The sequence below is a fragment of the Eschscholzia californica genome, unplaced genomic scaffold (assembly GCF_041429995.1).
Source record: "Eschscholzia californica isolate CP2 unplaced genomic scaffold, dmEscCali1.0.p SCAF_1, whole genome shotgun sequence".
Taxonomy (NCBI): domain Eukaryota; kingdom Viridiplantae; phylum Streptophyta; class Magnoliopsida; order Ranunculales; family Papaveraceae; genus Eschscholzia; species Eschscholzia californica.
The window spans coordinates 51,118,796-51,134,071 of record NW_028238198.1 but is presented as its reverse complement, the minus strand read 5'-3'; the positions used below and the strand labels follow the sequence as shown (position 1 = coordinate 51,134,071).

The 15,276-nt window shown below is 37.0% G+C and overlaps 2 protein-coding genes across 2 annotated transcripts; one reads left to right on the top strand and one right to left on the bottom strand.

Moving 5' to 3' along the window:
* Positions 1 to 3,144: 3,144 nt before the first annotated feature.
* Positions 3,145 to 7,642, top strand: LOC147567472 (Transducin/WD40 repeat-like superfamily protein). The gene is made up of 11 exons (XM_086654101.1): positions 3,145 to 3,594; positions 3,684 to 3,713; positions 3,809 to 3,930; positions 4,434 to 4,613; positions 4,710 to 4,773; positions 4,869 to 4,976; positions 5,229 to 5,382; positions 5,933 to 6,022; positions 6,174 to 6,229; positions 6,358 to 6,415; positions 6,892 to 7,642. Exons 1-11 carry the CDS (start codon positions 3,385 to 3,387, stop codon positions 7,326 to 7,328), a joined length of 1,509 nt encoding a protein of 502 aa, XP_086510227.1. The 5' UTR covers positions 3,145 to 3,384; the 3' UTR covers positions 7,329 to 7,642.
* An 825-nt stretch (positions 7,643 to 8,467) lies between these two features.
* On the bottom strand, positions 8,468 to 14,313 carry COP13 (Proteasome component (PCI) domain protein). Its single transcript, XM_086654100.1, has 11 exons — positions 14,026 to 14,313; positions 13,236 to 13,351; positions 12,907 to 13,153; positions 11,753 to 11,810; positions 11,564 to 11,653; positions 10,922 to 10,987; positions 10,286 to 10,375; positions 9,777 to 9,935; positions 9,168 to 9,289; positions 8,976 to 9,048; positions 8,468 to 8,878 (listed from the first exon to the last, which is right to left on the bottom strand). The coding sequence occupies exons 1-11, from the start codon at positions 14,208 to 14,210 to the stop codon at positions 8,813 to 8,815; spliced, it is 1,272 nt and encodes a 423-aa protein (XP_086510226.1). The 5' UTR covers positions 14,211 to 14,313; the 3' UTR covers positions 8,468 to 8,812.
* Between the last annotated feature and the right edge of the window lie 963 nt (positions 14,314 to 15,276).

The following is a 15,276-nucleotide window of genomic DNA, read 5'->3' as shown; positions in this document are numbered from 1 at the left end:
CGACAGATAGATGTTGAACAATAGGCAAAAAGGAGTCATGGTCGTTCTTAAAGTTTTACAACTCGCCGTGGCTTAGAGCTTACAAAGCGTGTCAACTAGACAAGATAAAAAAAGCTTTACAAGGAATATGCTTTGTAGTTTCGCCATCAATTGTGCTCTCTCGGATCATTTATTATCGGGCTAAATAGAATGTTCCTTGTGCTTAAAGCCGGACTAACCACAATAGAGGGGAAGGAAGATCCGTTCGTTAACCCGAAACAAGGTCTAGAATGTCTGAGTTCTTGGTGCTTGTGGGCACTGCAGACCGGACTCAAGTATACTCAAGCTCATCTGACTACAACACACGAGCTGGAGTCGAGTAGTACCCACTTTATAATAATCGTTGACACATAGGGGGTTAAGGTTTTTAGCCCATATTCATGCAAAGCTAAAAGTAGAACTTTTTTTTGATTTTTAGTCTGGACGGGACCCTATCAAGCAATGGCATCCGACAGATGCCCGGCTGATAGCCCACATGTGCAATAAAATTTCCACCCAGTCATGCTCGCCCGATAGAAATAGTAATACCCACTTAGGGGTGGGAATCAGGCAGGTATGGACGTCCATGGGCACGCGAAGCATCGGGTCGGGTGGATCGGGCTCCAAACTTCAATGGTTATTAGGGTGAGCGGGTTAATCAATCGGGCAATTTTAAAAACCATTGTCTATCCAAGTCCATTAAGAAGTTCGGGTAATTCGGGTATGGACGGGCGGGTAGCGGATAAGCTCGTGACTTAAAAAAGTTAACTTCTTCCTTTCCATTTATAAAGTTTTCAAACACCATTCCTAATTTTAAATAGGCAATGTGGACTAAAACTAGAAGTTATTTGTGTTGTTCTTTTTGGGAATTTAATCCCACATTGAAAAAGCTAAGGAAGAATTCTCATAAGTCGTGAGAACATAAATTTATCCCACTAGGAATTTTCTTGGTCCATTGCAAAACAATGCATTAGGTTTGGGTGATTGCCTTTAAAAAATGGTTTACCATCTCAACTAGGCCTAACAACGTAGATCGTTGTGTTTCATCAACGGTGCCCAATACGTGGACAACCAATTTTCTTATATGGACAACTATTTTCAGACCCGGTACGAGTCAAATATTTTTTACTTAGTTGATTTTAATTTAATAAGGGGACAACTCTGTAAGGACTTGAATATTAACACTAATTAATCTACGGCTCGTTAACAAATACAATAATTAAAAATGAAAAACCTAACGACATTCATCTTCATCTTCTGTTATAACCTCCGACTTCTTATCTCCTCCCAGCCCAAGATGAGTTTTCATCGAGAAAATGAACAAATCAAAGCCAAGCTCACCACTAAAATTTCAGTCAAGACCAACAATACATATATCTAGAGAGAAGTCAATCAAGCTAGTAGTCAAATGAAAAGGATACATCCAGCTTCACTCCCGACTAATAGTTTTCTTGAGGAATTCATCTTTGGAAAGAAATCAAAGCCAAGCTAACCACTAAAATTTTAGTCAAGACAAACAATACATGTACCTATAGAGAGAAAGAGAGAAGACAATCAAACTAGTAATCAAATGAAAAGGATACATCCATCTTCACTCTCACTCAGGGGCGGAGCTACAAGTGGGCTCAACCGGGCTGCAACCCGAGTCTTCCCACCTGTAACTTCTACCTTGCGTTTGGCTTTTTACCGTGCAGCCCGAGTCTTCCCACCTGACTTATACTTTGCGTTGAGTTTTCTTTACCAAAGACTTCAACAACCCAGTTGGTAAGACAAGAGGTTTATATCCAGGAGGTTGTGTGTTCGAGTCCCCTTACTAGCAATATTTGGTTTTTCTAAACTAGTTCTTACATTAACATCCACAACTATAACATAAATAAAGTTTTTCACTATTTCAAGGTTTAATTCTTGTGTATATTTCTCCTCTCATACTAAAATATTTTAAGAAATATTTCTTTTCGTACAAAGATTCCTATTAGTATTAAACCCAATAATGTCTATTTTGTATAAAAGATAGATATGGATCTGATGATACAATGATTCAGTAGTTAAGCCAAAGTTCTAAATTTTTTCAAATATAAATGTGAACTAGCACTATGATTATGATCATTTATATAATTCGTTTTTTCCAAAACATTTTTCAGATGCATGAATATTTATAGTTATTAAATTTAATAGGGGGTGTATAGAAATTGAAAATTTCCGTGAACCCTTAGTATAAGTTCAGCACGCCCGTACTCAAATTCCTGGCTCCGCCTCTGCTGCTCTCACTAATCGTTTTCTTGAGGAGCTCATCTTTAGGAAGATTACTATCACCAAAGTAAACCTCAACCTATGAAAATAAAATTAAAAATCACATCTTTATCTGGAGAAAACCCCAGAACAGAGAAGTTGAGATTTTAACCTCACGAGTTACTTTCTAAACTGTTTCTTCGTCCAATGACCGAGTCACCATTGTTGTAGAGTTTCTGGAGCTTTGATAAATCCGATTGAAGAGAGAGAGAAACACCCGAAACAGTAGCAGTTATTACTACTGTTCAGGGTTTAAACCGTCGAACACAAGTAGTGTTCTGTTCGTGTTTTCGTAGGTTTTCCACGAAACACAAGCAGATCTGCCTTATTTTGTACCAAACTCAACTTTCTAAGGTTTTTTTTTTGTTTATTTCTAGGGGTATTAGGGTTAATGAAGAAGACCAAATCTGTCATAGATTGGGTTGGTTTTGTTCAACAAGTTATATTTGGGGAAGATAAAAAAAAACTAATAAATTTGATAACAAAAAACTCAAATCCAAGTTTTATGTTCGAATAATCAGCAATGTCTCCAAAGTTTTTCTCTCTCTACAAATTTGTTGGAGATGAAGAAGTAGTAGAAGAAGAAGAATACAGTCTACGGTTTAATAAAAGTTCTAATTCTTAGAGGACTTGATTGACAAATAATAGAGTGTCCCCCCCCCCCCTATAAAACCTGTTGTCCATATAATTTTTTTAAATTTTGTAGTTGTCAACATATAATAGTTGTTCACATTAGATAATTGTGCCCGAGATGGACGTCCATGATACTCGTTGGGTTCGGGTGCCCGTGGGCGGGTTTGGACCCATGGGCATAACCCTCCGATACGGAGCGCAGATGAAAAATCGGGGGGAGGACGACACCACGAGCCTTGTTGTTGGCCTGACTCGGGTTATGACGATAAATCAGACGACTCCAGAAAGGTGAGCCCGATTTGCTTAAGCCGCTTTCCCTTCTTCAATTTTCAAAACCCTAAGGTGGTGCTAGTTCACTCACCTATTATTAGTCAGAAGCCATAAACCCTAAATTTTAGAGAGAGAAAGAAGTGTTTGTTGGTAGAGTTAACAGGAGGAGAGAAGATGCCACGAACCAGTGCAGTTGAATGCCCTGGTTGTCCACCAATCAGAGCATTAACCTTCGATTCTCTTGGTTTGATAAAGGTCATCGAAGCTCGTAGTGGAGGAGGAACCCAACTAGGTTTCACTCCTAAGGTAGTTGAGAGATGGGGAGAACCTGATTCCTCCAAAGCTGTACTTGCTGCTTCCATTAACGATCGCCAATTCGATCCTGTATGTTTTCTTCATTTGTTTTTTTTTTAATTATTTTCATGAACTAAAAGATCATTAAAAATTGTAACTTTTTAACTTTTTGATTGCAGTTACTTGCTGTGGCTAGAAAAAATGGCAGGGTGAGTTTATATTCTTCATCTGTTTTATGGGGATTACATTTTTGGCTTACTTGTTAAGTGAAAGAGTTTTGTTTTATCTTGGACTTTAAAAACAGATTGAAGTGTTAAATCCTCTAAATGGGGAAATTCGTGTGGCAGAACAAACAGAAGTTGAAGGTGACGATAACATTTCGGGACTACATTTATTTAAGAAAGAATCCTCAGAAATATCGTCTAGGTATTGGGTTTTGCTTCACAAATGATATCTACTTATATGCTTTAAATTGTTGTTTGAAATAGTGCTTTAGTCTAAACTTCAGTGTCATTTGGGTTGTCGTAAAGTTGCTCATATGGGTTACAGTTTTTGATTTTGTTAGCTAACTAGGACAATGTCAATCAGCACGTAATTCATTCGTTCTGCAATGAAAGTTTTTCAGGCTCAGATCGATAACCTATTAGAATTTGCAAATATTCACATTCCCATTTATGCACTGGTGGTGTTTTCTTGGGTGTCTTGCCGTGTGAATTTGAGAAACATGGTATAAGTATATCTAGTTGTAAACATGGCTATGACTACTCACAATCTTTTGTCAAGATCATTTGAACTAACTGTTTGTTGGTATATATGTTAGCGTTCATAAATGCCAAAGCATAACTTAGACTATGGATATTCGCAAAAATTCATGAGGAACAAATGTAACCTCAATTTCACTAATGTGATTAATTTTCTATTGTTGCCAGGTCATGTGCGTTGCTTTCATGTACAGTAAAAGGAAATGCAATCTTGAGGTCCCTTGAGCTTGGCAACTCCATTACAGATTCTAGTGGTAATGACTCTAGAAAGACATGGAGTGTTTGTTCGGGTGGTAATATTTTATGTACTGCAGTTGATGGTAGTGAAAAATATGCCTTATTTGGAGGGTAAGTTCTTAATGAGTATTTGTCACTTGTTAGAAGTACTATATTTGTTATTCTAGATGAATAGGTTATAATACTTTTTGTTGTTGTCAAACGCAGGAAGGGTGTCGAACTTAATATTTGGGATCTTGAGACAATTACAAAGACCTGGAATGCAAAATCTGTAAGCTTTCTTTCTTAAATGTTAGTTTTTCTCTTAAAGACATTGAGTCATCAATTATTCCCAAGGTTTTGAAGTTATCTTACTTTTGTTGCTAGCCTCGTAAAAACAGCCTTGATATATTCACTCCTACTTGGTTCTCTGCTGCGACATATCTTAACAAAGATGATCATCGGAAGATCGTAGCTGGGACCAACGATCACCAGGTAATTCTCATCGTTCATCAACTTTCTCTTTTAGGTTGTGAATGATTGGGAAAACTAGGCCATGTAACAAGCAGAGATTGATTGATATTTCCTGGATCAGGATAATTGTGTTATACATCACTCAAACTTTATGCTTTCATGTGTAGTCAAACTGTTCATTTTCTTCTTTTTTTGAAAACGCAAGTGATTTTTGGCTATTGCTTCCAGTTACGGATATGAATGCAACTTGATAACTTTGTGCAACTATTACAGGTTCGTCTCTACGACGTTTCTGCACAGAGGAGGCCCGTTATCTCTGTTGATTTCCGAGAGTCTGCAATCAAATCCGTCACTGAAGATTTAGATGGCTACACCATTTATTTAGGAACTGGATCTGGTGACCTTGCTTCAGTGGATATGCGTACAGGTATACGCCGTTATTTAGGAACTAGACATGGAGATTAGTATATTTTGAGCCTCATAATAATTTTTCAACCAATTGTGAATCTTAAAAATTAAAATATGCCTTGGACTGCTCAACTGAGTAGTAGTCGTATTTATCTATAATGAACTCAACGATTTTAAGTCTGAACTTTCTGCCACCTGGTTTACAAGCATCAAAACAATTAACACAGCAACGATTATGGGAATTTCAGAACTATAAGTGGTGAAGTAGATGCTGAGGCATATGTATTTCAATCTTATATGCTATTGTTGAAGTGTCACACGAGCTGCTTGTAGGATAATCTTATAATTTGGATTTTGATGATTATCTTCTTTCTGTTGAGTTATAAAAATTTAGAGTTATAGTAACTTGAAGAAAAAGGTTCTCTTTTAATGTTTTTCTTTTTTGTATCTCAGTTGAGATTCCTTTTTATTTTGACATTTTGTTTCCTATCCAAAATTAATTGTGCATTTTTTTGTCAGGAAGCAGTTCCATGTAAACAAATATTCAAATAACTGTTCGATTATTGCAGGAAAATTACTGGGATGCTTTGTGGGGAAGTGTAGTGGAAGCATAAGATCCATAGTCAGACATCCAGAGTTGCCAGTGATTGCGTCATGTGGTGAGTGGGTGAATTTGCTTTGTAATCACATCGTTTTACATTTGCAGCAGCTGTTTCTTATTTTCAGCCTAGTAACTCACTCTGTTTGAAGGTTTTTGCAATTATTTTTTCAACTTTATTGACTACCATTAATCTTCATATGTTTTTATAGGTCTGGATAGCTATTTGCGTTTCTGGGACATAAAGACACGGCAACTTCTCTCTGCTGTATGTGCCCCAGGCTCTGAATCTTAATGAAAACTACTTCAAAAACCTGTTGATCATCAATCCAATTACTGTTTTAGTTGTATGTTCATTTCCTTTTACGATATTTAATTTAATACCTTCGGATGCAGGTTTTCCTAAAGCAGCACCTCACAAAAGTTGTTATCGATTCGAACTTCTCAGATAAAGGTTAGTATTTCACTATGTCTTGCTAATTTTCTGTGCTGTATATGATTATAATCCATTACGGTTAAATTGTGTATCTAGCCATCTAGATATGAACTATATAAGATTGTTTGGGATTGATCGTGTATTAGATTTTCTTGTATTTGGTTGATGTAGGAACTTAATCCCCTGAGTAAAACCATATTTGCGCAGATCTTTTTCTGATTGTCATCTAATGGACTCCAATCCTTAAACTTTTAATGGAAATTGAAAGAGTTTCAATTTCAAGTTGTGCAGTTTTTACAAATTATGGAGATAATGGTTTGCCTCTTCAAAGATATCTATATTGAGACGGTTACTTTCTCTTTTTCCAATTCCGATGAGTGATAAGCTAGAGCTGAACGTGTTCTCCCTTTCCGGACAAGTTCTCTGCTCATTGTGTAGTGTGTTTTGTAGTTACACTTGTACAAATCCAGTATTCATTTTGTTGACTTGAACAGAGACTGTAGCTGCTTCAGTGGGTCAACCACCAAATGAGGTGCTGGAGAAGCATACTGCAACTAATGAGGATGATGATGAGGAAGAAGATGATGTGTCAGCGCGTAAGAAAATGAAGAAGAGATCCAGAGAAGAGAAGAAGCTCAAACAAAAGAAGGAAAAAGTTCAGATTCAGCAGGAGGATGAAGATGAAGACGAACTGATTAATGATGAACTAATTCCGGTGAAAAGGAAAAAGACATCCGGAGAAAGAGAGCAAAGCAAGAAGTTGAAGTCAAATAAAAAGAAGCCAGTAGTACGTAAGGAAGAAGATGATGATGAAGACACCGTTGATGATGATGATGATGCACATGCACCTATGCCAGTGGTGAAGAAAAAGTCACTCAAAGAAGGTGAACGTACCAAGAAGCCCAAGACAAAGAAAAAGAAACAAGTCTAGCACGAAAACGATGGTCACTCTACCTTCATAAAGAAGGCATTAAAGTGGTTGAGCGAGGAAGAAACTTTTTGATGTGTGCTCAACAAAGAAGAAGAAAAGCGAGTTCGATGGGCTCGAGATGATTATGATGAGCCATGACTTAATTCCGCCTTAATATGATAGAATTCATTTATCATGTGTAGTGCGTAGAGAGAGAGATGAAATGGTTTTGTACTAGGTTAGGTTGCTTTGGTTCGTGGGTTTTGTCCGTTTTGACTCCTTTTTGTTTAAACATTGTTGAAGAGTTATAAATGATAAGGTAGCTAAATTCTATATGATGTCTGATACAGATTCATGTTTGGTTTGTTGGAACATCTATCGTTTGACAGCTAATGCTAGGGGTGGAAATGGACCCGCCGGGTAGTCCAATTACTCTTCCAGTTCGGGCGGAACGGGACAAATTGCCAGGCACTTGACAAAGTTTGGTTGTCCGTGCTTGCCGAAATTGCAGGGCAATCCGGGTAACAGACCGGTTGGAATTTAGGTTGTCCGTGCTTAGGTTGCCCGTGCTTGCCTAAATTGCCGGGCATTCCGGGTAACAGACCGGTCAGAATTTTGGTTGTCCGTGCTTACCTAAATTAGGTTGTCCGTGCTTACCTAAATTAGGTTGTCCGTGCTTACCTAAATTAGGTTGTCCGTGCTTACCTAAATCCGTGCTTACCTAAATGAGGTTATCCGTGCTTGCCTAAATTGCCGGGCAATCCGGGTAACAAACCGACAGGAATTTTGATTGCCCGTGTATATGATAAAGGATCTTCAAACAAATACCTGATGTGGGAATTTTGGAACCATTAAAGACATGTATTTTCAACTATTTAGTTACAAAGTCAATCCCCGAAAATTTGGAGAGACCAAGAAAACTCCTCAAAAATGTTAGAAGGAATACTTTTTTTTTTGATGAAATATTAGAAGGAATACTTGTTCCATCAAAAATAGTTCACTCTTCTTTCTCACACTTCCTTACATCTTTTCCTCCCATTAAAAAGCAACTCAAGGTGGCCATTTTGTTTTAAGTTGGATTCCAAAATGTTTATTTTTTTTTTTGAAAGCTTAATTTGAGCTGATTTTGAATCCACTCGAGGGCGAACAAGTTAAGAGAATGAAAAAAATAACACCACATTTACAATAAGTTTCAAATCTGTTCCCTACTCAATTCCAATCTCTATCCTTTTCTAGTAAACAAACAGTTTGAATAAAAGAAAATGAGAATTAACTGAGCTGTCTGAGATTTTAACACCAAGTTCATTTTTCAACCCCTAAAAAAACAAGATTTTCATAATCAAAATCAGTTCATCTAACCACATTGCTCTATGTACTTCTTTCTCTCTCTTCCTCTATCAGAAACCAAAAAAAGAAACTGATCTGAGTTGATTTTCCATCACCATCTTCTCTTACCAACTCAAAGTACCAGTTTCAAAATATATGAAGATCGCCATCTGCTTCTTTCACATGAATTTCTGGGGTACATTATCGAAGTCATCAAGGTCGAATCTCTGTCTCTCTCTACCAGCCTGAACAAAAGCATCAATTTATTTATTTAGTTACTGAATATTTGAATTCAATTATTGTGGGAGTAAGCAAACAACAAATGTAACAAATGACACACACCTTCCCCAAGTAAGCAGGATCACACGATATAAGCTCATGCACGGTATTCAGTTTATTCGATAGTACCATTATCCTGGAACAAAGTTACGAAAAAAAAAAACACCCACATCATTTTTTGTCTGGGTTATTAGTATTTCTCTTATGAATCAGTAATCACGTTAGTGTTTGATATACCGACAGATCAGTTTTTACCTTTGAATTGAAGAGTCAATGTGCTCAATCATCTCACAGCTTTTATATTGCTCAGGATCCTCGTGGAAGCTTACCATCCCATCCTTCTGATTGATGGTTGCAAATATTTCTCCATCTTGAATCTGATTAAATTGTATAGAAATTCAACGAATAATATATTCAAATGTTAAGAAGTGTTCTTATAGATCTTTGAATATAATTGGTTCTTGTCAGTAAGAAATTAAATTAAATAAATTCTTTTTTTTCTTTTCAATTTATCGAATTATATACAAAGTTCACTGTGACAATATTGATTCAAGGAGTCCACCACCCTTTGGTGTAGCGGTAGGACATCCCTCTTAAGCCCATGAGGTCTTGGAACGAGACTCGGTGGAAGCAGTTTATCCCCAAGATTTATCCCATGTAATTTAGGCACTAAATAAAGTAGTTGTTGGCGGGCTTTAGGCCTCTTCGTTGTCGGGCTTTAAGCCTCTTTAATCATTTGTGTAACTTAGGCAGTTATCGTGCTCATCACATCTTGATGATGTATCAATGCCTTGTAATGACTAACGTAGATCGTAGTCGTTTTCTCAAAAAAAAAAATTGATTCAAGGATGAGTTAGGTAATACCATTTGAAGTACGTGCATCTCTGCCTCCTTAGGTGAATTAAGTTGAACTGTGTTGGCTATGTCTTGAAGTGAAAGAGTCAAGTATGTCTGAGTTAGCCTCTGAATGTTTCGTTTGTAAAGAGATGACACTACCTGCTTCACCAGTCCGAGGTTTTTGTCCTGAAACAAAAGTGGCAAGAGCTTTCAGAAACCATGAAGTTCGATTTGATGAAAATTAACGAAACGAAGTAAACAATAAGTAAGAGAAGCTAAAATAAGTCCAAATAAACACCAAAAGTACTGAACTTTGTTAAGTGGCAGTACATGGTATGTTGATCTTCGAGCACCGTAAAACAATGGCTCCGTGATCCACGGAGTGCCACATGGGCGTTTTGGTACTTTTTTTTGGTGTCTAGCATAATCCGACGAGAAAACCAACTATTCTTATTCTACTTCTATAAGAATTTTCATGTTCATAATCTTCTTAAAGTAAGGAAAACTGAAAACTGAAAACATGACAGATAACTCACACTTTCGAACTTCTCCCTATGCGTCTCCACAGAACTCTCCAGCTCTGAAATTTTCCCAGTGCCGTAACTAGTAGCCAAGTCATAATAGGGCTGCACAAAGTTGAGTTTAGCTAATATATGCTCCTTAGAATAGTACAGGACACAACAATGCAAATATAAACAATCAAATCATTATACAAGAGCCAAAAGACACTTCCTTTAGGGGCCACGGCACTTGGTCACTGATGAAGTTGTAGATTAAGTCATGTTCTTTCAAAGAAATAAGTTGAATCGACAATTTTAACTATACATTAGAGAAGAGCTGAAAATAAAACAAAAACGGAGATGCTTGAAAAAAGATGGTTAAAGTTACGGGACATAATACATGAATGTTTAAGACTTAGGTGGAAGATCGAAGTGGTGATTTGGATAAGAAAAAAAAAAAGGCTGGGGTAGGTAAAGTAGAGCCTGAAGAGGTAAGTCTCACCATCCTCACGAAGACTGCATAGTCGATCCAGTTAATTTGTATGAAATAATACACGGTATGTATCCGTATTTGGTCGTTTCTCACGTAGTTGATCAAGTAAAATGATGGAATGCACTAAAAATTGTCTGTAAAGAACCATATACTGAAGGAGCACTGGTATTGAAACTCACCTGACAAAAGTATTTTAGATTCCTTTGAGCCACAGATGAAGTGTACTTGGGGTAAGTAGTAGAGAACTGCCAAAGAAAGTTGGCCAACTAGTCAGATAATCATTTAGCCAATGTCAACAAATGTAAAAGTAAAAGCAACAAGTACAGAACTACTATTGAAAAGTTATTCTTGCCTTCGTAGATATTTTCAACCAAACAGAATAAAGAACGGGACACAGAATGACACAAAGAAGGAAAGGAAGAGAGGATAGAAAAGAGCCAGTACAAAATTGACTGAAGGCAATCATTCATGGTCGTAGACAGCATATAGATATAAAGAACATTAACCAATTCACTGCCCATAGACCATAGTTACTCATTCTAGTCAAGTAATTTTGTGGTGAAATTTGTAAATTCACTATTCAAGGAACCCTTGGAAACTACATTCCTATTCATTCAGCTATCTGGGTTGGTGGACACGACATCTTTACAATTTAGTGAACTAATTTCTTGAGCTTTCTTTCCTGATACTCTATGACTTTCTTTTGTATCGTAACTCAAGGTTTTTGCCATCTCAATAAATATATTCTTCTTACAATAAGGAAACTAAGAAATAAAGGGAATCAATTCTTAAACAGAGGATGCAAGAAAAATTAAGCCAACCTGCCCACTGTGAATGAGCAAAACCAAAATGTACTTTTTGTATGCTTCAACAGCAATAGCATTTAGAGATTGCATAGGTGCTGTAACAACCTGCAACAAACAAATAAGTTGTCAAGTATAAAGAGTTATTTGTTTGTGGACGACCAATTAAGTTACACAAAAAGTAGTGGTGTTATGGTGTTTACACACGTTGTGTAGGAGCTCGATGGCCTTGCGGAAAAGCTTTTGTCCAATGCATAACATCCCACTATTGAACAACAAAGAAACTACTTCAGATGGGTTTATCAGAGAGTAACTGAGCACATCAAATAAATTAGGAACATGCAATTCAAGTCTTACATTACAAAATGGATCAAAGATTCAAAATCCTGTTCCTAGTCAAATGTGTCAGCGGAAAACGAAAGTCCAAGTTCAACGAAATAAAACGTCAGTCATTGAAACACTGGAAATTTTCTAGCATTCTGAAAGGTGACCCCTTTTGAAGCAACTTTCAGAGAAATGCACTAAAGAATTAGCTTAATTAGGAAGGAACTACCAGAGTGTCATACAGAGAATTTAAAAAGCTATGATCTTTTCTCAGTATGAATGTGGTGTAAATTTTTCTTCTCAAAATCTATTTGGGATGTGTATTCGTGCCAGTCTAGATTCTATTGGGCATAAATAACTGCGAATCCTACACAGATCAAGTAGGGAAAGAGTCACACCAGGCTGACACAAGATAACTTCATGGAAAACAAATTCAGACTTTATTAGATGTAACTATTTCAAATATAATTTGAGCACATGTTAGAAGAACACACATTTACATGTGATTAGCAGAATATTATAGAATGTTACTCTGGGGATATAAATATGCACAAACCCAAGGAGAGCTTCAAACAGAAGAGTAAAATTACCCACGAAAGGTAAGGAAACTTGGATGACTATTCCAAATTAAAATCGCCGTCGTTTGGATCATTAGGAAGGAGAGAAACGGCAGGATCTTGAAAGAAATAGAGAGTCCATAGAGGAAACTATTGTAGCAATCAAAGGAAATCTATTTCACTGGAGCATAATCCAGCCGCGGGCAAATTAAAACTTTCAACGTTTTTAACCGGGAGGCTCTAGTTCTTAGCATGTAACTCTATAGCCTCTACATAATTCCAAGTCAGAAGAAACTATTCGTAAATTTTTCTTTATCAAATCAATTCATTCAAAGTTTCAAAAAAATGCACAAAACCGCTGCAAGTCTTTAAAGCAATAAGCAACACATTTACAGTGTTCAACACCAAGTAAGTCATGTTTTTAGTTCTAGGAACCTAGGAAGATCCTCGAATAAACTGCATAGTCATGATCAAACTCACCCATAGTAGCAGTAGAGAAAGAAGTCCCTTGGGTGATCAACTTCAATGACATCCTCCTCCAAGATACTCACACCAGCTTTATAGCATTTAGCCAGCAAACAAAGAAGAAGAAAATCTGGATGTAAAGTTGTTAAGTGTTCGGATGAAGGCTGAAGCTTCCGAATAGCAGATTTCAGTGGAGCTACACCCATTAGCGGTGATTGGCGCTGCACAACTTCATCCTTGAAATACTTGCAAATAGTTATAACTGCAAGTAAAATAAACCGGCGTTATAAGAGATAGCTAAGGGGAGAATCTTATTTAGTAGCAGGGAGAAAAAGGTTTATTACATTTTTCAGGCGCCAAACGAATCTGCTCTGCAGAACAAGTATTAATAAATTTAGCAATAAGAGGAAGAACTTCACTAGCGTTCTCTTTCGATGCTGGAGTGGACAAGTACGGTTCCCTGTCAATTCATAAATAAAGAAAAAGTGATTTCAGAATAACCTCTAAAACCTAGAATTGATCAACTTAACAACAACAAATGATTAAGAAACACTTCCAATCTACCACACATCAACCTAGTGGATAAACAACAACAGCATTGTGGTTTTCCACTTCATCTTGTAATCATTATTGAATACTTTTGAATTTTTAGCCAGAACAAAATCTTCCAATGAGAATAGTCCAAATGGACAAAAGGGTAGTCTCACGGTGAAGACTATGATAACTAGGTCCTCTCCGCTTCTTCATGATCGGTTTTAAGTTGGACAGCCACAAACTTAACACTTACAAACAACTCCAAACAATGAATAACAGCAAGAATGGGATTACTCATCAAACTAACATTATTCCTCTAAGATTAACCCGTAAGAGTAGGATCAATTGGCCAAAACCTAATTCCTAGAAAATCCTAAAACACTTTTCCATGGAACGAACTAATCAAAACCAGATCCCAATACCAAATAAACCCTAACTAATATAAAAATCAACTAAATATCAACTCATAGGATGATTCATTCACTAACTTGCTAAATCATCAGTACATCAAAATCAACACATAAAAAAAAACCCTAAAAATAAAAATTTAGCGACATAAACTAAACAAAAGGAGTATGAAGAGAAAAACGAAATACTTACAATAAGTAGAGATAACCTAGAGAATATTTGGAAGGATCGAGTTGTTCTAAGAATTGACCTAACTGAGAAGCATTAGATTGAAGAGCTTCTTCAGATTGTTTTAAGAGACTATGAAGATGAGAAATTTCTCCGGTGGTACCAGAAAGCCCTAGTATGTGAGCAACAAGAGCTTCAATAGACTCCATTAAAGAATTCGGAGTTGGTTCTTCCAGGGAAAAAGAAAGGCAAGGGCTATTTATGAGTTGAGAGAGCGAAACAAGTTAAGAGGGCTATTAATACCCCTCTCGCGCCGCTAAAGGCGCCGCTTCAAAGTGTTATTCGCGCCCAGGCAACTGATTGGCTCTCCTACATCTTGTTTGACCATCGACATCTCTATAAGCGCCCATTTTGGACTGGCCAGTCCGAGAGCCAAAGCAAGGCTTCAGACTCAAACCAGTTCGAAAGGTCACAGAATGAGCCAAAGCAAGGCTTCAGACTCAAACTAGTACTTATATTAACAAGTGTTAATTGATGGGTTTTGGGTCCACCAGCCTTTGGTGCAGTGGTTGGATACCCCTCTTAAGTCCATGAGGTCGTGGGTTCGAGTCTCGATGGAAGCAGTTTGCCATCAAGATTTATCCCATGTAATTTAGACTATAAATAATAACGTACTAATTTGTTGTTGGACTTTAGGCCTCTTTCATTCTTGGTTTAAATTAGGCAGTTATCGTGCTTCTTACATCTTCATGATGTATCAATTCCTTGTAACGACTAACGTAGATCGTAGTCGAATTCTCAAAAAGAAAAAAAATTGGTGGGTTTTGGCCTATGAAATTGAGTGAGTAAAAGATAGATAAATTAACAATATGTTGTCACTCTTTCGCATTGTTCATGGACATGACAACGACTTAAAAAGACGAAGGTATTATCAAGAGGAGGCAAACTCATGTTTGTCAAATTTGTCTTAGAGGCTCTTCTAACTTATTTCATGTCGGTGTTCCATATTCCGACTCCTGTTTAGGAGTCATTCAAGCTAATATTCGTAATTCTTTATGGGACAACAATGAAGAAGAAAATAAAATTCATCGGGTGGCTTTGGATCAAGTGTGTCAACCACTTGATAGAGATGGACTGGGTATAAAAAAAAACTAAAGGCGATGAGTGAAACCTTACTTAACAAAGTCATTTGATGAACGTCTACAGAAACAAAGTCATTTCCCCTTTATTGTTGATCATTCATCTCAGAACCCTTCGTTCAACTATAAAGAAAGT

Bases quoted from the DNA above. Each gene is read 5' to 3' on its own strand.
- LOC147567472 (XM_086654101.1), top strand. From the start codon at position 3,385: ATGCCACGAACCAGTGCAGTTGAATGCCCTGGTTGTCCACCAATCAGA. The intron at 3,595-3,683 runs GTATGTTTTCTT...TTTTGATTGCAG, and splicing joins ACGATCGCCAATTCGATCCT to TTACTTGCTGTGGCTAGAAA. The intron at 4,977-5,228 runs GTAATTCTCATC...CAACTATTACAG, and splicing joins CTGGGACCAACGATCACCAG to GTTCGTCTCTACGACGTTTC.
- COP13 (XM_086654100.1), bottom strand. From the start codon at position 14,210: ATGGAGTCTATTGAAGCTCTTGTTGCTCACATACTAGGGCTTTCTGGT. The intron at 13,154-13,235 runs GTAATAAACCTT...TTTTACTTGCAG, and splicing joins TCGTTTGGCGCCTGAAAAAT to TTATAACTATTTGCAAGTAT. The intron at 11,811-12,906 runs GTGAGTTTGATC...GTTGTTCAATAG, and splicing joins TTTCTCTACTGCTACTATGG to TGGGATGTTATGCATTGGAC.